This window comes from Physella acuta, unplaced genomic scaffold (genome assembly GCF_028476545.2).
Source record: "Physella acuta isolate Inbredline_101_S28 unplaced genomic scaffold, ASM2847654v3 ptg000298l, whole genome shotgun sequence".
Taxonomy (NCBI): Eukaryota; Metazoa; Mollusca; class Gastropoda; family Physidae; genus Physella; species Physella acuta.
The window spans coordinates 47,833-69,915 of NW_026731817.1; the positions used below are offsets into that span (position 1 = coordinate 47,833).

Sequence of the window (22,083 nt, forward strand, 5' to 3'; positions counted from 1 at the left end):
GTCCAGATGACCTACTGACTGTAACATATTCAAAGTGACCCACTCAAAGTGACCTACGTCCAGATGACCTACTGACTGTAACAAAATGACCAACTCAAGGTGACCTAACCCGAGTGACCTACTCAAAGTGACCTACGTCCAGATGACCTACTGACTGTAACAAAGTGACCCACTTAAGGTGACCTAACCCAAGTGACCTACTCAAAGTGACCTACGTCCAGTTGACTTAACTGACTAACATTCAAAGTAACCCACTCAAGGTGACCTTACCCAAATGACCTTCTAAAAGTGACCAATTGAATGAAAACGACCCAAGGTGACCTAACCATAGTGACGTATCTAACGTGACCCACGTTTGGTGACCTACACTTAGGTGACCTCTATGTAACCTACAGCCCACAAACTAATTAAGTGTCCTCATGGTTAACAAAAAATAAATGCTGCATCTCTAGAAGGCTTAGTAAATTAATTCAATACAGCCCACATTCCTCCAGAATGTTTGCGATACTTATCTGCTAACTTTCTACGTGTAATAAATGCCAATTTACGTGAGTTGTTTAAATATTTTAAAATATTGTAGAAGTCCAAGGCACATGACCGCCAGCTGTGGCTCCCCCGTCTGGGTGGCTTCAAGGAGCCTCTGATCATTCAAACTCGAGACTTTCGGGTTAGCTGTCGTGCGCTCTACCGCCATGCCTCGCCATCAAATATGGTAACATAATGAATCTTACTACACCCAATAATACCTTTAAACATATATAAATGAAAATCAAATATGGTAAAATAAGAATCACACTACACACAATAATACCTTGAAACAAATATAAAGGTAAATCAAATACAGTGAAGCAAATATCATAACGAAACAAATATCATGATATATCAAATGTCGTGGTATACCAAATATTGTGGTATATCAACTATCGTGGTATATCAAATATCGTGGTATATCAAATATCATAACAAACCAAATACAACAGCAAAGACGAAGTTAAAGAATATATCAAGGTAAAACTGGTCAACCAAAAATCGATTGTTAAGATAAAGCGGCTCTCTATCCAGGTTTTAAAAACTAGGTTCAAACATTTTGTAACACGACCTTGACCTTTTCCCTTCACAGAGTCCAAAGTTCACCGAGGAGGTCGAGCTCACGGAGGAGCAGAAGGCGGAGCTGAAGCAAGCGTTCTCCATGTTCGAGAAGACCGGCAAGGGCAAGATCCCGGCACGTGACCTGGGGGAGCTGCTCAGGTGCCTGGGCTGGAACCCCTCGGAACAGGATCTAGAGGAGGCTAGGCACGAGCTGGAGCTGACCAGTGAGTCCCTGGGGGGAGGGGGAGTAGGGGGGTACATGGGTGGTGGTGGGGAGGGGGGTCAGGTGCCTGGGCTGGAACCCCTCGGAGCAGGACCTAGAGGAGGCGAGACACGAGCTGGAGCTGACCAGTGAGTCCATGGGTGGTGGGGGGGTTACATGGGTGGTGGGGGAGGGGGGTCATGTGCCTGGGCTGGAACCCCTCGGAGCAGGACCTAGAGGAGGCGAGACACGAGCTGGAGCTGACCAGTGAGTCCATGGGTGGTGGGGGGGGTTACATGGGTGGTGGGGGAGGGGGGTCATGTGCCTGGGCTGGAACCCCTCGGAGCAGGACCTAGAGGAGGCGAGACACGAGCTGGAGCTGACCAGTGAGTCCATGGGTGGTGGGGGGGTTACATGGGTGGTGGGGGAGGGGGGTCATGTGCCTGGGCTGGAACCCCTCGGAGCAGGACCTAGAGGAGGCGAGACACGAGCTGGAGCTGACCAGTGAGTCCATGGGTGGTGGGGGGGTTACATGGGTGGTGGGGGAGGGGGGTCATGTGCCTGGGCTGGAACCCCTCGGAGCAGGACCTAGAGGAGGCGAGACACGAGCTGGAGCTGACCAGTGAGTAGTGGGGGAGGGGGGGTCAGGTGCCTGGGTGGTGGGGGAGGGGGGGGTCAGGTGCCTGGGTGGTGGGGGAGGGGGGGGGTCAGGTGCCTGGGCTGGAACCCCTCGGAGCAGGACCTAGAGGAGGCGAGACACGAGCTGGAGCTGACCAGTGAGTCCATGGGTGGTGGGGGGTTACTTGGGTGGTGGGGGAGGGGGGTCATGTGCCTGGGCTGGAACCCCTCGGAGCAGGACCTAGAGGAGGCGAGACACGAGCTGGGGCTGACCAGTGAGTAGTGGGGGGAGGGGGGGTCAGGTGCCTGGGTGGTGGGGGAGGGGGGGGGTCAGGTGCCTGGGTGGTGGGGGAGGGGGGGGGTCAGGTGCCTGGGCTGGAACCCCTCGGAGCAGGACCTAGAGGAAGCCAGACACGAGCTGGAGCTGACCAGTGAGTCCGTGGGTGGTGGGGGGGGGGAGTGGGGGGGGTCAGGTGCCTGGGCTGGAACCCCTCGGAGCAGGACCTAAAGGAGGCGAGACACGAGCTGGAGCTGACCAGTGAGTCCGTGGGTGGTGGGGGAGCGGGGGGGGAGGTCAGGTGCCTGGGCTGGAACCCAGAGTTTCTTCCAGGCATCTATTCGGGGGTGCTCTGCCCCCCCCCCCCCCCCAGAAGAAAGTCTACCGCTACCCCCCCCCCCCCCCAACTCACTTCTAACAGTGCCCCCCCCCCCCTGGAGAAAAAAGTCTGGAAGAAACACTGGAAGGTGGGGGATTCGTGAGGTCATTTTGATGGTTACGGTTGATATGTAGGGGGGGGGGGGGTTAAGGGGATGTACATTGCTGATGGGGGTGCATGGGAAGGTGTATCCGGGGAGGGTACATGGGTGATAGGGGTGCATAGGATGGTGGGTTTTCTTTTGAGTATTTAATTAATTAAAACTTATTTCCCTTGGTAACACTTAAAAGTACAAACTTTTTATTTTGTAGCTAGAGGAACTATTTCGTTCGCGGAGGTTGAAGCTTACATAGCAAGACGCGGAGGAATCTACTATGGTAACAACGCAGAGGAAGATATTATGGTGGCCTTTCAGGTACCTTTTTTAAAAAATAGTCTTTTAAAAATGTATTTAGAATGCTGTTCTTTTAACAGTATTTAAAACTTCAGTTTTAATGACGTAAAAATAATAAATAAATGAGTAGTAAATTAGAAATATTTATGTAAATTCTAAGGTTAATCCAAATCTTAAGCATTAAGTTCACTGCTGCATCACTGCCAGCATATTACATCGGACTGCCAGTATATTACATTAGACACTTTATTGAACAGTCAATATACTTCATCGTACCAGTATATTTCATTGGACAACTAGTATACTACATCGGCCTGCTAGTATATTACATTGGACAGATTCTAAGATAAAAACATGTTTTTCTGTTTTTTCTTGAAGGTGCTAGACAAACATGGCAGCGGGAAGATAACTGTGTCAGACTTCCGGCACTTCATGACAACAATGGGAGAGCGCATGTCCTTCGAGGAGGCAGAAGAGTTGATCGCCAGGTCCACACAGGACGGGAAGGATTACATCGAGTACAGAGGTCAGTAGGTCATGCTCATTAGGTCTTGTGTAGAGGTCAGTAGGTCATGGTCATTAGGTCTTATGTAGAGGTCAGTAGGTCATGGTCATTAGGTCTTGCGCAGAGGTCGTTAGGTCATTGAAGTGTAATGTGGTCGGTAGGTCGTGGTGCATATGTCTTGTGTAGAGGTCAGTGGGTAATGGTCTTGAGGTTTTGAGCAGGGGCTGGTGGTCATGGTTCATAGGTCTTGTGCAGAGGTCGGTAGGTCAATGAAGTGTACAGAGTTCGGGAGGTCATGGTTTATAGGTCTTGTGCAGGAGTAGGTAGATAATTGAAGTGTACGGAGGTCGGTAAGTCAATGAAGCATTGAAGTGTACATAGGTAGGTCATAATTCATTGGTCTCGTACAGGTGTTTGTAGGTCATTAAACAAAGGTCAAGCACGGAGGTCACTAGGTCAGAGGGAAGGGGCGGGGGTGCGGACTGCACCGGGTGGCACCATTAAGGGGGGTGACACCAAGGCAAAAAATAGTAAAAATATATAGAGAAAAATTTGATGGGGGTGCGAATCGAAAGTTTAAGGGGGGGGGGGGGGTGCAAATCGAAAGTTCGAGGGGGGGGGTGGAAATTGAATATTGAAAGTTTGTCCCCGGGAAGAGTCGCTACGCCTCCAGGGGGTGACACCATTAAGTGCCGCACCAGGTGACACACGACCTCGCTACGCCACTGAGTCATAGTACATTGTTCAGGTACAGAAGACATGGAGCAAAAGTCAGGTACATGAGTTATTAGGTCAGTAGGCCACGATCACAATGCATGGATCATGGGGAAAGGTCATGTTTGGCCTATTGTAGGTCATGATGCAGTCAGACTCGGGTTAGTGCGTTCTAACAACCGACCACACACTACCATTGATTATACAGTAGCGTAGCGAGGGGGGGGGGGGGCGGGGGGGACATATGTCCCCGGGCGCCGACCTTAGGGGGGCGCCAAATTGAAAGTTTGAGGGGGGGGTGCAAATGAAAAGTTCGAGGGGGTGCAAATCGAAAGTTTGAGGGGGGGTGCAAATGAAAAGTTCGAGGGGGGGTGCAAATCGAAAATTTGCTCCCGAGGGGGCGCCAAATTGAAAGTATGTCCCCGGGCGCCGGGAAGGGTCGCTACGCCTCTGCATTGATATCAAATTAAAGGGGGGGGGGGAACCGATGCATTTTTTAATATTTTAAACAAAAGTGAGGTTTGAAATCCCATGCAATACTCAAATGTTAAGATTCTAATCGAATAAGATCAAACACGTTTATTTCTTTATGTTTTAATCAATATGGTTCCTGTAATCTAAAATCTCAACATTTTAGGTGTAGCTTTTTTTTTTGGGGGGGGGGGGGGGGGTGAAATATATTAGAAATAGGGTTTCTTTCAAACACTTCTCTCGAGGAGAAACGGGATGCGCCAGAAACGCAGGGCGGACACTAGGGGGTGGGGGTGCTCCGGAGGGCAGTACCGTCCCTTCTTTTCCCTCCGAGAGATGCCTGAAAGAAACACTGAATATATATAGAAATTATTGAACTTTTATGCAACAGGATGTACTATGTGGGGTGTAGGAATCGGTTGGCAGTGTTGTTTGTTTGTGGTATTGAATATATGCTCGATCCTCAGATATTCTTGTAACGTAAATCATGTGTTTTTGTGTGCATCTTTCAGACCTAGTCCACGCGGTGCAACTTCTGCCCACATGACAACACCACACCGGCCACGTTTCGCCATGATTCAGCACCTTGTCAAGCCTAACACTTCCGTCTCCGCACGCAGAAACTGTGCACAACGTCACGCCTACGTCACCAAACTGCACCTTCCTGTGAGCCGACTTCATGGCAACGACCGTCGTTGCTAAGGCTACTTATATTTCAAACAGCACAAATAAAATGCAAGCGATGGCTGGTTTGGATTTTCCACTCCGCGATTTGAAACTATGAGACTCCGTGAGTGTCATCGAACTCATTTTTCCTCTGCAAGGTTGAGCTTGCGATCTTATTTTTCAAAGACCGCACAAACTATGGAACACCATGAGTGTCATTTAAGTGATTTTTAACTCAGCACTAGGCACCCTACCACACGCAGCTGTAAATATTTAAAATATTTATAACTATTTATTAATTATTGATACATACAAACCAGTGCACCAAAGTGATTTTAACTATATCACATTTAAGCACAAATTTTGTATTAAATTCCCTATTGTCATCTATTTAAAAAGATGATTAATTGTATTCATATATTAATGCGTCATTACACATAGCACATTTCTGTTTATAGTAGCACATTGCACCGTAACGCACCGTGTACCAAGGGCGCTAACTGCTGTATTGATCTGGAATCTCAACAGTGGCAGCGATACTATAACTTGTGATATAACGATTTCAAGATTATTTTGTTTCGTGTGGTTTCTTCCAATTTTTGCATTTATTGAACAAACGAACTGAAATATTTACCTAGTATACATACGTCTGTTGTTTTATGTGTAAAACGGGTGATGTAATTAATATTGCGGCAGTTTGGTTTCAATCATGTATACACCTGTGTCTAATTAGGCTTTTCGTTCCTCTACTAATGACCCTAATTATAAACCACTTATTTCTCTTCAGACATTTATAATATACAGCTAATTTTCTTTAGATATTTATATCAAAATAAAATTCTAAACGAAAATGATCATTTACACTTATTTCAATGAAGTCTAGTTTTGAAACGATGTGACTTTGTAAAATATCAAATGGAATGGCTAAAGTAAAATTCAAAATGAGATGGCTAAAGTAATATTTAAAATGGTTTGGGTAAAATAAATGTTGAACGTTATGACTAAAATTGAATTCAAATGACTAAAGTAAAGTCGATCTACTGATAAATATTAGAATAAATATGCAAAGAGCAAAAACAACAAGAAAGTATCATATTTGAGTAAAAGGTCTTATTGTTGTGGGGGGGGGGGGGGGGGGCTTTTTATTTCAACAAATGATTTTTTTCAGAATCTCTCAAATACTTATTTTCATTGGGGAAAGTTAAAAAGAATAGAATAGGCCTACCTAATATAAGAATAAATTTGAATAAACGTTTTTTCTCTGTTATTTTAAAAACATGTTAAGTAAAAACAAAGTGGATCAAAAATAATATAATACTGACATTAATATAATACTAACAAGTCTATATTACAAATCAATAAAGAACACCTAGTTGGTTTTTTTTTTAAATCTCACTGCAGGTTTTCCATTTTATTCATGTAATTTGTTATTTATTGTATTGTACAGCAAACTCCAATTTTAAATGCTGTAAACCTTGGTTTCTTTCTACGATACATATTAACATGCACAAGATTTGTAGCAGATATTTAAATATGGAATTAGGGCAATGTTTCATATAGCATTCCACTGCCAGTACCCTTAATATATTACGTTTCATAATTTATTTTACATATTCTACATGTTTTTAAACATTCCTATAACAATAATCAAAAATTACTTTCTATTTACAATGTAAAAAAGAACTACGTAATCCAATTTTTATATTATTTTTTTTTTGTATTATTAAACATAGGTATGTTCGTTATTTTTCTGAATGGCCAAATGTGATAAAATGTTAAACTTTCATTTATTTATTTTCTACGAACTAAAGGGACATAAATAATAATAAAAGAGGAAGTGAATTGTAGAAAGCAATAATTTTTTTTAATATAAATTACTAGTACCATTGCTTCAGTTTCTATTAAACAAAATATTCTTCTTTATTTGCTTTTTTTAATTCGGTTGAGTCAATTACCTATATAAATTATTTTATGAATATATTCAAAACTTAAACAACAATGTTTAGTCGTATTTGTCCTACAGTTTTATTGTATTTTGTTAAGAACAAACGTGATATCATACAGAAACTTGGTTATCTTAATGTAAACCTTTCAAAAATTGCTATAGAATTTATACAATGAAAAAAAAGTCTACTTTTCAATGTATTCGCTGTTATTTATTTTTAGCACACTGTAACCTGTGTCTCACTATATCTTTTTATAACAAACAATATTTAGTTGGCATACACTTTCCAATGTGACACACCTCCTTATTGTGATGATTTATTAAACGAATGTTTACAGGTAATAAGTGTATTGCTGCTACAAGTAACTTACAAAAATATGTCTTCCTGGCCGAAAGAAAATAATTGTTTAAATTTAGGTCACCACTTTCCAATGTGACAAAGTTGCTGGCTGATCAATTTAAAATGTTAATCCCACAACGCCAATTTTTTTTTAATCTAAGCCAAATATTTATTTCCATTTGAACATCTCTAGACTAAATTTATGTTGTTTTGTCTCGTCGTGTTTTGTTGTTATGTGCAAGATGGAGACATGACATAGAAACAAGTCAGAGAACTACATTGGGGATTATGCGCATGTTATATAACACAAAGATCAGACATTTTTAACAGTAATTTGTCATTGGGAGGAGGAAGGTAAAATTATTCCATGTAGATATAGTATATATATATATATATATATATATATATATATATATATATATATATATATATATATATATATATATATATATATATATATATATATGTATATATGTATATATATATATATGTATATATGTATATATATATATATGTATATATATATATATATATATGTATATATATATATATATATATGTATATATATATATATATATATATATATATATATATATATATATATATATATATATATATATATATATATATATATAGGAGGTCGGTACCAGAGCCAGAAGACTCGGCATTTTTTTCTAGATCCTGCTCACACAAACGCATATACAGTGATTCATTCATGATTTTGCTATATTGATTTAACTTAATGAAACACTATCCCTTGATATTAAAATGTAAATATCCTATGCACGCACATGAACCTTAATACTTTTTTTTTTTTTTTGCGGCATCTGGCTCGGTGTGTTTGGTAGGTCGCGTAGGATTGGTTAAAAGTTTTTTTTTATTTTTTATTTTATTTTTTATATTACTTTTTAATTATTATTTTTTTTAATTGTGGACTGAAAATTTTAAAAAAATTTGCTTTTCTTTTTTTTTAATAAATTAATCAATCATAATTTAAAGACGGAATTAGTGGTAATTGCAAACTTAATTCTGTTATTAAAATTTTTCATCTCTAGTTTTTATTTGTAACATAGTGAATGTAGAAATATATTGTATAGCGTTCAAAAATAGATCGAATAATTAGCTCTAAAGTTATATCATCAGAAATGTCTTCAAAAAGGCAGTTTTCACACTTTTTGTTTGGACAGTTGGTCGAATTGGCCTTTCTGGCATGTGTGGGGTAAAATGGGGCCATTTTAATAATTGTAATTTTTAATTGCTCTGTGTTGTGTTTTAATTTTTACACAATGTGTACAACTGAGCTGTGTACCAAGTGTGTACGTTGTACAATTGTGAGATGATGAGCTTTTATTTTTAGCTCATGGATCACTTTACCCTCTTTTTTTTAAACTAAAAATAACAATAAAAATACTACCACTGTGTTATGCATTGAGTTCGTTTAAATCAATATACGTCTTTTTGTTGTTGTTGTTATTTTTGTTGGTTAGTTTTTAATTTTTAATTTTTCTGTGTTTTTTTTTAATTACTAAACAATCGAATTGTTTTACTAGAAACAAAAAGACACCATTAAGAACTACTTGCATATCGAGATCCAAAATGAAGTCAAAGGGAGTTAACACAGATAAAATAATCTTGTTTCGCTGCCAACATCTAAGGGAAGTAATTTAACCACTTTTAAAATATTAAAAATAATGCTGTGGAATTACAATTTACATATAGCATGTCGTGTCAGTCTGCTTTATATTGATATGTGTTATAAATAATATATATCATTGTGACTAATACGACAGAAAGTGCGACTTCACACTAAATTTTAGCAGTTACCACTACTCGGTTGTTGTGTTGTTTTTTTTAAATGGTGGTGAGTAGTCTGAATGGAGAAGATATATGAGAAACAAACACATTCACGAATCTGGGAGCGTGATCAATACGGACGGGAGAGCAGACGAGGACATAAAATGTCGTATCAACAAGGCTAGATGTGCCTTCAACTCACTGAGCTCAATATAGAAGTGCACAGCCCTATCACTCCAGAGCAGGATAAGAATCTTCAATACAAATGTCAAGGCAGTATTGCTCTATGGCTCGGAGACTTGGAGGGTTACAAAGGCAAATACAGATGGGCTACAGTCGTTCACAAATACATTTTCACGACAGATCCTTAACATGAGATGTCCACAAAGGAAAAATGATGGTGATAGTCTGAATGTTACGACGTTTTAAGAAAATGGAGGCCTGTCTTCTGTGACGATGGAGCAGACGGGAGATAAAACTTATTTTAAATGCGTGACGTTATATATGAACGTTGCTTAATGAAAATTTTGTTTTCTCTGTCAAACGTCACAGATCAGCTTTGGGAAGCTAGTGAACGAAAATATTAAACTTGACAGATTCTCTACTTACGTTGTTTTCATTGAACTAAAATCTAGATCACTACGCCAAATTATATTTTACCTTAAATTGGTGCCCACATAATTTGAAATTACTTCTTCACATTTAAAAAAATAATTTTGATGATGGATAATAATTATCGATCTATTGTATGAGATAAAAAATACCAGTATTTTTATTTTTACCCTTTTGGCTTGTTGACGCAAATAGCAGCAGACCACGATGTTTTTTTACAATGGGTGAGAGGTGAAAAGTCAAGAGGTCACTTACGTTACAATAGTTTGTTTTGATTCACAGTACAGAGGTAGAATCTAGAATCTAGATCTAGATTTCTAGTCGTTTTCTTACTCTTCACTCTTAGATCACGAGGTTAGTTAAGACTAAGAGTCCATTTAGTCTAGAATGTAGATCTAAAGTGTAATGATTGGTAACATCAAATATAAATAAAATATTAATGGCCTAAGTATTCTAAGTAAGTAAAAGTAAAAGGCTAAAAATTATTGTTTGTAGTTTGTATCCCTAGCAGAACGAACCCACTGTGTGTGGGCTTGTTGCATTGAGTTTGAGTGGTAGTATAATATATTTTAAATATAATTAATAAAAGTATATAGTATCTAGATCTAGTAGGGCTAAGAAAAATAGAGTATGTCTTTTACCTTTTTTAAACTATTTTAAGTATTTTAACTATCCCCCTCACTGTCACACACAAGCACTAGAAGCCAGAGCTCCCCCTCCATTGCCATGGACCATAGGGGCCATCCATAGCCATAAATGACGTCACGCTTTTTTTGACGATTTTCACCTCCCCCCCCCCCTCCCCTTCATCACACATCCTCATTATGTTCAGGCACTTATGTTAGGGACATTAATAAGGCCAGAGGCGTAGCGATAGGGGTACCAAATTGGCTTGGAAAAAGTAATCGAAAGTTTGTCGGGGGTGCAAATCAAATGTTTGAGGAGGGGTGCAAATTGAAAGTTTGTCCCTGGGCGCCGGGAAGGGTGGCTACGCCTCTGGAGGCTTTCATGTACTCCATGATTTCAATATTTTACTTCTCGGATATTTCTTTTTTTTTTAAGTGACCTAGACTCTAGAGTTTCTTGAAAAAGTTTGTCATGCATTCCCACTGGAGAGGATCATTGGTTTGTAGGATTTAATATTTTTTTTATAAAAACATTTGGATAACAAGCTTTTATATAATTATGCACTAACCAGGAGAAAATAAGTTGTCTTTAAATATGTAATAAGGAACCACTATTTAACTGTGACCTAAAGTCCCAAAAGGTACATTACACATAATTATAATATTGTGACCCATGCTAGTTATTTAAATAGTTATCCATTGTTATAGATATATTTAAAGAAAATCATGTAGAGCCCATTTTATACTTTTAAAAAGTCTATTCTTGAAACCTTATTGGTTTACAATTTTTTTTGCCTTTTTAATTTTAAGGATTGGATAAAACAAGGTCTACCTTTAACTACAGCCAGTGATGAAGCTTGTAAACTGTATGATGCCATTGTCACACAGGTATTGGGGGAAGGGTAGGAGAGTGGTCATTAGTGTGGGGGGGGGGGGGGGGGCACATAGAGAAAGGATGGGATGGTCCTATAGGAATTGGGTGTGGGGGTTGGTCAGATAGTTATTGTAGAAGGTACTACAGGTATTAGGAGAGAGGGGAGACAGTAGATAGATTATGAAAGGTATGGGTCATCATACATGTGTATGCATAGAGAGATGGTTATCACTTAGGTATTTAAGGGGGCTGGTCATACAGGATTGTGAGGGAAAGGTATGATGGTCATTCTGGTAACGGGCACATCACTAACATTTTTTAAAGTGGTCTTACTAAATTACCTCTCCTAAGTAGACTTTGACCCCACCCCCCCCCCCCCCCCCCCCCCCCCCCAAATTCCATAAACCAGTGCCCAAAACCTTAACCACTAAGAGCCCATCAGTTTTGCCCAGAATACTTTTCCTCACGTAAGTGTGTATAACTTATCTCAGTGAGTGTAGATTCTCTTTTGAAACAAATCCTACCCAAGACTAAGTGAAACAAATACCTGTTTGGTATTCCTGTGCTTTTTTTTACTCTGCATCACAGTGATGCTTCAACATTGTATCCAACCCCTTGCACTTAAATTAAATCATATTTACAACATATCACTGTTACAAAACTAGTGAGAGTACATCAGTATAGATTTCACACAAATCACAACATGCAGAGTCTGTATACTTAGAATGTAAAATACCATTTGTTTACCTTCTCGTTGTTTGCCTCCAGTACACAGGGTGGTATGATGATGACAGCCTGGGTGGGATGGCTGGGACACTGGAAAAACTGAGACAGGCTGACCCTGACTTTGGTAAGAACAAATTAATAGACAGATATATATATACATATATATATATATATATATATATATATATATATATATATATATATGCACCTGTATATTTTCTATTGTAGTTTTCTGTACAAACAAAAATTTGTCCTGTCCCACAGCACTAGTCTGTGCCTCCCTTTTGAGTCACACTTGCTAATTTGTGCTAATTTGGTAACCACTAGTTGATGGCAATATTCATTTGGATATATATAGGCCTAGGTTTTTACGAAAATAAAAGCAATTTTTCTAACTACTATATATTAGCATTATTATTTTAAGGTTTTTAAAAGCCAATGTTTAACTAAGTAGGCTGTAGATTTAGAAGTTTAAAAAAAGTGTGATATTCCTTTGAATGTGTTCAAGTGATGGGTCAGGTTGTCCAGAATGGCCTTGAGTTACTGGGCACTGGCCGCAACATTCGATTAGACCAGTCTTTGAGTAACGATGTTGACAGGATGGTGGAGAGGAGCCAAACGGTTCCAGAAGTAACAGGCAGAGAGAAGAAGCATGTCAATGCCCTAGAACTGTGGGCTAATGGGTGAGTTGAGTTTTCATAGAACTATGGACAAATGGGTAAGTTGTTTTCATGGAACTATGTATTTAATTCTTGGTCAGTGTAAACAAAAAGCAAATAAAACTAAAGTTAGCTGTTAGATTAAAATCTCCATTATTTGATTGGAAAATATTTAGAAATGTTTACACATCATTTACTTTATTTGTTTCTTTGTTTTTGTTAGGAAGTAAATTTACAGTCTAACCCTGTATCCCCATGTTATTTGTCAAATAATTTCTGGTCATTTGATGACAAACCTGATGTCATATAATGAAAATAACATGTCATTAAATGACAATACCAGATGTCATTTAATGACAATACTATGCTTTTATTCACACAGAGACATGGAAGGAGCTGCACTGGTCTGGGAAGATATTTTGGTAGAGCACCCTCATGACGTACTGGCCCTCAAGTTGGCACACGACACTTATTTTTACCTGGGTAACTCCTGTCAGATTCGAGACAGCATTGCCAGGGTGTTACCACAATGGAAACCAGCCATGCCACTCTATGGGTAACTACGTGTTTACACCTCATAGCATCTTTTTTTAATAAGACAAGATGTTCCACATTTTTTTCTTTGTCCCTATAAAAAATAAGCTTAATATGCATTCACATACTTAGATAGCGGATGTAGTTGTTTTTTTAATACATTTACTTGTCTCGAAATGCAGAAAAATACAAGTGATGGTTGCACACAAAAAAAATTTAATTATATTTTAACCAAAATTATTATATTGGATGTTTTATGGCACACTTTTCTTTATTTGAATCTGTTTTTGAATAATTTAAATAATTTAACTGTAGCAACAATTTCATTTAGAAGCAAACAAATTAAAGTATTTCCTTCAGCTATGTAGTTGGGATGCACTCTTTTGGACTAGAGGAAACAAATTTGTACCAAGAAGCAGAAGCAGCGGCTAGAAAGGTGAGGATGGTGACAAATTCAGTTTCAGTCTTCTAGAATGTTTTTAAATGGTTGTTGTTTTTTTTTTAAATACCAATATAGGCCTACTTCTTAAATTGAAATTATTAAAAATGTTACTGCTCATACTATTTGTAATTATTTGGACATTTAACGACAATGGTGTTTAGGCATTTGCAGAGTGATCATAGCTTTTTACAAAAATAGTTTTGGAATTAAAATTTGGGAAATTATATTTTTTGATTATCTTTTTTAAAATGACAGGCGTTGTCAATAAATGCTAGAGATGCTTGGGCCACACATACACTGTGCCATGTCATGGAGATGATGGGAAGACAACATGAAGGGATTCACATGTTGGAGAAAACTGGCCAATACTGGAAGGTTGGGTTTAGACATATTTGTGCCATGCCTAATAAGCTTTTAAGAACTACTTTATAAAATTTATTTTCTTACAAAATGTATCATTGTATGTCTTTTAAATTTAAAAAAGTTAAGGATATTTTGTTTTAGGTTTTTGAACAAGTTTTTTTTTTTATTAAAATTGTAAATAACAATTAATAAATCAATTACATTAGTTAAGAGAAATTATCGAAAAATTGTGTTTAAATTTTAATAAGTGAGCTTGAGTTTTCCTTTCTTAAAATTTACTTGATATTATGTGAAAGTTTTAAAAAATTATGTTTAAAGTTGAGTATAAATATTATTTTTTAAATTTTCAGGCATGTGGCATGTTGGCTTGCCATAACTTTTGGCATTGGGCTCTTTACTTCATTGAGATAGTAAGTAAAGATGTATGTGTAAGATTTAAACAGTGCATGGGAAGAGGGAAATGTATGGCTGTTCTTTTTCTACCTAATTATGCATAGAGTGTAAGTAGCAGCAATGTTAGACCACTCTGAACTGATCTGTGTGGTTAAATCACTGGTTGTAACCACCATACATTGTATGCAGATATTAGGAAAACATCAAATTGTATTTCATTCAAGTTAGACACCTGTTAAAGTAGGGTGGAATCTGAGGTGTCATATTGAAAGTCTTAGACTTTGGGTATTAGTAATTGTGTGCTGGATCACTCTGGACTACAATTCTTGTGATTTTATAACAGAATTTCACTTGAACCAAACATCCAAATTTCTGGTAACAATATAACTTGCATTTTAAAATGTGCTTAGATTACTGTTGAAGTAGCCTATATCTAAAAGCAAACTGACATACAACTAACTTTTTAAATGAAAATTTAGAATTTAATGATTTAATTAATTTTTTTAAATTAATTTGATCCAGGGTGACTATGACCAAGCTTTGTCACTGTTTGATCAAGAGGTTTCTGTAAGGGCAGCTAACTCCGGGGCAATGCTGGATGTGGTTGATGTCTGCTCCCTGTTGTACAGACTTCAAATGGAAGGTTGGAGCCCAGCATGCACTTCTTCTTCTTCTTTGTTCTTAAGTTATTCACCATTGAGTCCAATTTCAGCCTGCTTTTCTTTTTGGATTTGCTTCCATAGCCTTTGTCCAACCAAGAACAAACTACACTGCAGCAGTTGTTTGATTTTGGAGTTGTCTCTCCTAGAAGAGTGGCTATCCCCAGCTAACGAGCCGCATCTGCCCGAGGGTTTGAACTCAAGACTTTTCGTTTAGCAACCATGAGCTTTACCGACTCGACCACCCCTCAGCATGCACTAAAAATAAGAAAATAAAACAAACTTGCTTTCTTTATTAAAACGTCACTTGTGAAATCTTCTACACATTGTAGCGACCAACACTTTTACAAAAGAAAGAATGCTTGTTTTATTTTGTTTTTAGTGAAGTTCAACGCTTGTTGTTATAAAGATTTTTATGTTTATTTTATTCACAGGTGTAAATGTTGGGGACAGGTGGGATAAAGTTTACCAGGTGTGTAAGCCACACCTGCGTGATCATGTCCTGGCCTTCAATGACATGCATCTTGTTGTTGCCTGTTTGGGCGCAGATCAGAAGGAGGCTGTGAAAGAGTTAATGGACTCTATTCAAGACTTCATCAGGCATGCTTGTTTTGATTTTTTTTTTATTACGTGTGGGTGTTATGATTTTGTTCATTGGGAGACAAATTTGCATTTTGGCAGAAGTATGCAGTAGGTCTCATTAAAAAGTTTTGATTTCTGTTATATGAGCAATTTCTAGCATGTGTTGTAGACAGTACAAAAACTGTGACATTAAGAAATAATAAAAAGCTACTTGTTTTCTAGTTTGTGGCAAGTCAGGAACATTTCTATTTTTTATTTATCAGAAATGGGAAGGGAACTAACCGTGATGTCACTGCAGAAGTAGGGGAGACAATTCTGAAAGCTTTCATTTCCTATGATGATGGTGATTTTAGAACAGCTATTGATTTAATCATACCAGTGCGCTCTAAAATTATTAAAATTGGTGGAAGTCATGCTCAGGTCAGTTCTGACTTAATATTTTTTACCTACGCATTTTGAAATTTTTTTATCATTATATTTTTTATTAAGTGCCTTAACTGTTAGTATTGTTTTAACTATTTTCAGCAAAACTTTCGATTTTTATGTTAATTATTTTAGTTGTGTAAGTGCATGTTTAATTCTTTTAGTTGTGTAAGTGCATGTTAATTGTTTTAGTTGTGTCAGTGTAGCAAAACTAGTACTATCTGTGTTACTCTTGTATTTTATGTACACACTATAAACGTAGATACTGTTGGCTGGACATTAGTTAGCTAATCTATGTCTTCTACTTTATATTTATTTCAGAGAGATTTACTAAATTTGTTCCTCATTCAAGCTGCCATCAAAGCTCAGGATAAAAATCTGGCACGGTAAAACAAAATTTTAATTTACATTATTTTCAATGTGACGTAATTGTTTTGTTAAAATTTAGTATTAGCATTATTTTAACTGTCTACTAATTGTATTGACCACAATTAATACTTACGTTATTATTTTGATTGTCTGGTAGTTGTATCAACCATAGTGTTGGCATTTGTTATGTACAGACATGTAATGTTTTTTCTTTACAGATCCTTACTGAATGAAAGAAAACTGTTGAAACCCAGTGCACCCATGACTGATAGACTTATTAGCAAACTTATGGAAGCCCTTTGAGATCATCATTTTAAAAAATTTATAATTTTATTTTCATCATTACCCAGAACTTTCTTTCAAAAATGCTTTATTTAAAAGTCTGCTAGCCACTCGTGCCTTCTGCCATCCTTTGTTGCATTGTTAATTTCTTGTTTTTATGTGGGGGAGGGAGGAGATTTTGCTCTAACCATTCCAAGAGTTGTTGGCTCTCTGTATATATATTTGTTAATCACACAATGCAGGGATAGCTACTTATGTGTTTATACTACATAATATATCATTAATGAAATTAGTGTTTTTTAAAAATTGAAAACCAATAGCAAGGCAAATAATGTCTGTAAGTTTAATTTGCAAGTTCCCTTTTTGAAGCTGATGGTGCCTGGGACAAGTGAAGTAGAGATCACCTGTTTCTGTGACCTCAGCATATGATGGGGTTGTGTGGTCAGCACTATGTCCAGCTGATTTTACTTTCCCATCTTGACATTTGTTATGTTTATATTATTACTGTTAGTTAATATTTCACAATACCTAAACATGTTTGATATTGTGATACAGGTCAAAATACTATGGTCAGGATATTTTCTTTAAATGGGACTTCATCTGGCTATTTTTTTATTACTGCAGTCTTTTATTAATATCATTCATTATTTAGTGCTTAAAAAATATGATTCTTCATGAAGGGTATTATTAACTACTGCAACAGTTTCATGTTTTCATAATTTTTTAATCAACTTAATTATTTTTGTGCAATTTGCAATTATTATTTTTTTGAAAGTGAGAAAAATATTCATTTTGACTTTCAATTTTTTCCATAATAAGGACTATATAAAACATTCTATACAACTTTAAAAAAAATTTATTTACATTATAATACAACAATGACAAGTAATTTCTATTCTCTTCTAGTTAAGGCGCAATAGAAATTTGTGATTATTTTCTCAAATCAATACACCAGCTTGTCTTCATAAAGATTCATTAGAGCTGTTCTTACTCGGGTTGACATTCTGCACCACAACAACTGTGAAGTCCTTGTCTGTCCAAAGACAAATAAAATATACATAAAATATTTCACCTTGTAATTGTATGAAGATGTAAAAATCATCATTTGAAAGACAATCTAGTTAAAATGATTAATTCTTGAACTATATTAAGTATATTTTGTGAAAAATGATGTGATAAAAATCATGAATGTTTTAAAATACTAATCTTCTGCTTATAATAAGAGCATATTGTGAATTTAAATATTTAAAATTCTAATGTTCTGATTATGTGAAAGTTAAATTATATCATGAATGTTTAATTACTGTTAAGTTGACATGTTGAATACAATCCAATTAAAAATTTAGAGTATTTTTATAGCTTTATTTTTGTCACCATATGCTTATCAAAATAAATTATTTTAAATGCTGGACTAATCTGGTGTATATAAAAAAATCCATTATTCTATTAAAACTGACCTAATTTCAGTTTGAAACTAATTTATGGTTGTTACAAAAGTATTTTATGTAAATCTGTTTCTACCCACTTAATCTAAGCATACCTCAAGTGCAGGTCAAGTTTACATGCATCACATGTCAGTGTGATAGCATAAAGAATTTTAGTCACAGTGATAGATCACCAGAATTTTAATCACAGTGATAGATCACCAGAATTTTAGTCACAGTGATAGATACCAGAATTTTAGTCACATTGATAGATCACCAGAATTTTAGTCACAGTGTTAGATCACCAGAATTTTAGTCACAGTGATAGATCACCAGAATTTTAGTCACAGTGATACATACCAGAATTTTAGTCACAGTGATACATACCAGAATTTTAGTCACAGTGATAGATCACCAGAATTTTAGTCACAGTGATAGATCACCAGAATTTTAGTCACAGTGATAGATCACCAGAATTTTAGTCACAGTGATAGATCACCAGAATTTTAGTCACAGTGATAGATCACCAGAATCTGATTCACAGTGATAGATAACCAGAATTTTAGTCACAGTGATAGATCACCAGAATTTTAGTCACAGTGATAGATCACAAGAATTTTAGACACAGTGATAGATCACCAGAATTTTAGTCACAGTGATAGATCACCAGAATTTTAGTCACAGTGATAGATCACCAGAATTTTAGTCACAGTGATAGATCACCAGAATTTTAGTCACAGTGATAGATCACCAGAATTTTAGTCACAGTGATACATACCAGAATTTTAGTCACAGTGATACATACCAGAATTTTAGTCACAGTGATAGATCACCAGAATTTTAGTCACAGTGATAGATCACCAGAATTTTAGTCACAGTGATAGATCACCAGAATTTTAGTCACAGTGATAGATCATCAGAGTTAATTTTAAACTCTTTTTTTTAAACAATATAAATTCACTGACTGAGAAGATATTTGAGATAAAGAATTGCGCATGAACTTTAAAATATATTTATGGTGGAGGCTCAGATTAATGGTAAATGTTTGATGATTGTTTAAATTTAGACCAGGAAAATGATAAGATCTAATCTGCTGAGAGCAAAAAGCTGAACTGAGCTTTAAATGCTTATTTAAACCCACAAATGGGAAGCTTTGCTTATGAACAACTGGCTTTAGAATGAAGTAGTTAATGAACAGAGAAAAATTAACTATAATTGTTTAAGCTATGGTTTTTTACCACAGAGTTCACGTATTCAGTATTTCCAGTGTTTTAAGACACATATCAAACAATTTAAAAACTTTGAAAGAAAAAGAAAGTCGTAGTTGATTATAAATTTCAATTAATTAAACTATTATTACATACTGACCAGGGGAAATAAGCAGCTCAGACTGGCCAGTTCCAGTACGTAAGAACATAAGATCGTCTGTTGGGTCTACATCACGGATCATCCTACGTGCTGCGATGACCAGTTCGTAAATGTGTTTGATTTGAGATTCCTTACTTTTGCTCAACTCACTAGAACAGTACAGAGGTAAACCTGTATTGATTACATGAGGTATAATAGAGCTGTATGAAACAAGATATAATAAACAACACTCTCCATTCAGTATTTAGCCAGTTTTAAAAAACATATTATGTACATGTAATAAAAATGTGCTGCAGAGTGAATAGATTTCAAATAGGTATTTTTTTTTTTAATTCAGTGCTTTTGTTTAGAATAAAGTAGAGGTAAAACAACTCAAACTTGATATAAGAATGAATAAAGATATTAACTATACCAAGCCATAGCCTTTATGGTGAATGCCTCAGTTGTATTCCCTGAACTTAATTGTAAACATAATCCTAGACATAGGCATGAAAGTAGCTAAAATCTAAGTAAAGTTCTTTATTTAACCATGAGATTTTTTGTGTGATGAAAACTGTTCTTGTTTTCCCTTGGTTAAAGAATTGTGTATTAAGTCTAGAAATCAAATGATTATACTTTTACTACTCACCATCTTTGTTTATCACCATAAAGTTTGTAACTCCTATGTGGGCACTTATTCTGCGCATAATTTCTAAAGCCTAAGTAGAGGTAAAAAAAAAAAACATTTTAAAAGACACATGATGCTTTTTGAAAAAAATTTATGCTTGTTATTAAATGGCTATGATGCTATAACTGATAAGGTGGGTTAGCTAACTTTAAAAGAGTGTTGATGTAACTTAATTTCCTGCTAGAGTTCTTCCCATCCAAACAGTGCATTGCAGACAATATGGGCAGGATTAGTCTACTGTTGTCTCTAAGTTATTTTTGTAAATTTTTCTTCAGTGTCAGGAATCTTTTTTTATTTTATTACTGCGGTGTATTTAATTTTCTATTTCCAACCAAAGTTATAGAATAAAAAATAAATAGTTTAATATAAAACTGTATGTTAGTTCTCACATTATCTTCTGCTAATTGTACTTTGCATATTGAACGAATATACCATATTGTTATAATTTAATCAGTATTGTAGAATTTTCTTGATAAAATCAATTACATAATATGGTTTTGAAATTTCTGTTCAACTTTGTAAGTGAACATGGATTGATCTTTTCTGGCAGCTATTATTACAGCTTAAAAATTAGGTCAAACAACACCCGAACCTCAGTATTATTGGTTTATATCATAAGGCCTCAAACCTAAACCACCACATGAGATTTTTAAAATTTGATTGCATCTTTATTGTACACAGTTAAACATCATTAAAAGTTTTGGTTAAAAAAACAAGAGCCACTTTTGTTTCTTTCTTGTCTCCAAATAACTTAGCAATGAAATAAAAGACATGCTGGCATGTACTTGCATAAATTTATTGAAATTACTGATAATACTAATATAAAACACTTTTGGGTAATCCCTCAGTAAAGAGTCGGAAATTATTTGGTAATGTTTGTTGAGTTTTCTTAACATTAGTTACTGTAAAACATGGGTTTTTTACTAAAACAAAAGTAGTAACAATATCCCTTTTTTAAGTATTAGGCCTAATACTTTAAGTGTTTAAATCTTAAGTTTAAAAGTTAAAAGCCAATAAAAGGGCTTGTTTTTAATAAGTTTTTAGATCTATTGTTTAACTGAGTTGTTTTTTTTTAAATAATAATTATAAAACATCATAATATTAATATTATCAATTATCATATTGATCCGTAGTCAAATCATGAAGTAATTTAAACTTAAATTAAAATTACATAACGATCACCGTCCAAACATACCATTTTTTTAATTTGTTTCTTAGACTAGAACTAGATCTAGTATTAGATTAGGAGGTCTAACTGCTAGGTTATTTTCACCGAATTTGTTTTCACGTTGCGAAGGGAGCCGAGTTAAGTTTTTAATGCAGGCAGATATTTGTAGAATAAAATTTGTAACGAAAAAAAAAAAATTATAATTATAATTCATAATACTTAAATTGTAAATTTTTATTAATACAAAATTTAATTAGCTTATAATCATTAAAAATCAAATTAAATAGCATTAAATCGATGATAACATTTTTAAAAAATCGTTCATTTAATCATATTTTCTTATTTTTGTCTTGGCCTACAATAATAATGACTTTCTTTATAGGACTTTTAAAAAATGTGGCCCTCAGTAAATTAAGAAGTATTGTTTTATAATAAAATGAGAAAAGTGTGGACCCACATTTTTTAAAAATTATTTATTCCAACAATGGTAAAAGATATAGATCTAGATCTTGATCTAG

The 22,083-nt window shown here is 35.8% G+C and overlaps 2 protein-coding genes across 3 annotated transcripts; one reads left to right on the forward strand and one right to left on the reverse strand.

The window, feature by feature from the left end:
- Positions 1 to 10,237: 10,237 nt before the first annotated feature.
- Positions 10,238 to 17,098, forward strand: LOC131939870 (tetratricopeptide repeat protein 38). 2 transcript variants are annotated; one of them, XM_059298391.1, is made up of 14 exons: positions 10,238 to 10,360; positions 11,069 to 11,131; positions 11,443 to 11,520; positions 12,275 to 12,356; positions 12,741 to 12,915; positions 13,274 to 13,447; positions 13,786 to 13,861; positions 14,123 to 14,242; positions 14,581 to 14,640; positions 15,146 to 15,266; positions 15,717 to 15,882; positions 16,128 to 16,284; positions 16,609 to 16,673; positions 16,875 to 17,098. In XM_059298391.1, the coding sequence occupies exons 2-14, from the start codon at positions 11,105 to 11,107 to the stop codon at positions 16,957 to 16,959; spliced, it is 1,386 nt and encodes a 461-aa protein (XP_059154374.1). In that variant the 5' UTR covers positions 10,238 to 10,360; positions 11,069 to 11,104; the 3' UTR covers positions 16,960 to 17,098. The 2 variants fall into 2 exon arrangements, with proteins under 2 accessions (XP_059154374.1, XP_059154375.1); XM_059298392.1 differs by lacking the exon at positions 10,238 to 10,360 and adding an exon at positions 10,361 to 10,454.
- Positions 17,099 to 17,790: 692 nt separating this feature from the next.
- Positions 17,791 to 22,042, reverse strand: LOC131939873 (dynein light chain roadblock-type 2). The gene is made up of 4 exons (XM_059298396.1): positions 22,023 to 22,042; positions 20,359 to 20,428; positions 19,731 to 19,901; positions 17,791 to 17,971 (listed from the first exon to the last, which is right to left on the reverse strand). Exons 2-4 carry the CDS (start codon positions 20,414 to 20,416, stop codon positions 17,901 to 17,903), a joined length of 300 nt encoding a protein of 99 aa, XP_059154379.1. The 5' UTR covers positions 20,417 to 20,428; positions 22,023 to 22,042; the 3' UTR covers positions 17,791 to 17,900.
- Positions 22,043 to 22,083: the final 41 nt, after the last annotated feature.

Bases quoted from the DNA above. Each gene is read 5' to 3' on its own strand.
- LOC131939873 (XM_059298396.1), bottom strand. From the start codon at position 20,416: ATGCGCAGAATAAGTGCCCACATAGGAGTTACAAACTTTATGGTGATA. The intron at 19,902-20,358 runs GTGAGTAGTAAA...TAATCAATACAG, and splicing joins TATGGTGATAAACAAAGATG to GTTTACCTCTGTACTGTTCT. The intron at 17,972-19,730 runs GTCAGTATGTAA...GTCTTTGGACAG, and splicing joins TGAGCTGCTTATTTCCCCTG to ACAAGGACTTCACAGTTGTT.
- LOC131939870 (XM_059298391.1), top strand. From the start codon at position 11,105: ATGCATTCCCACTGGAGAGGATCATTG. The intron at 11,132-11,442 runs GTTTGTAGGATT...TTTAATTTTAAG, and splicing joins CCCACTGGAGAGGATCATTG to GATTGGATAAAACAAGGTCT. The intron at 16,674-16,874 runs GTAAAACAAAAT...TTTTCTTTACAG, and splicing joins CAGGATAAAAATCTGGCACG to ATCCTTACTGAATGAAAGAA.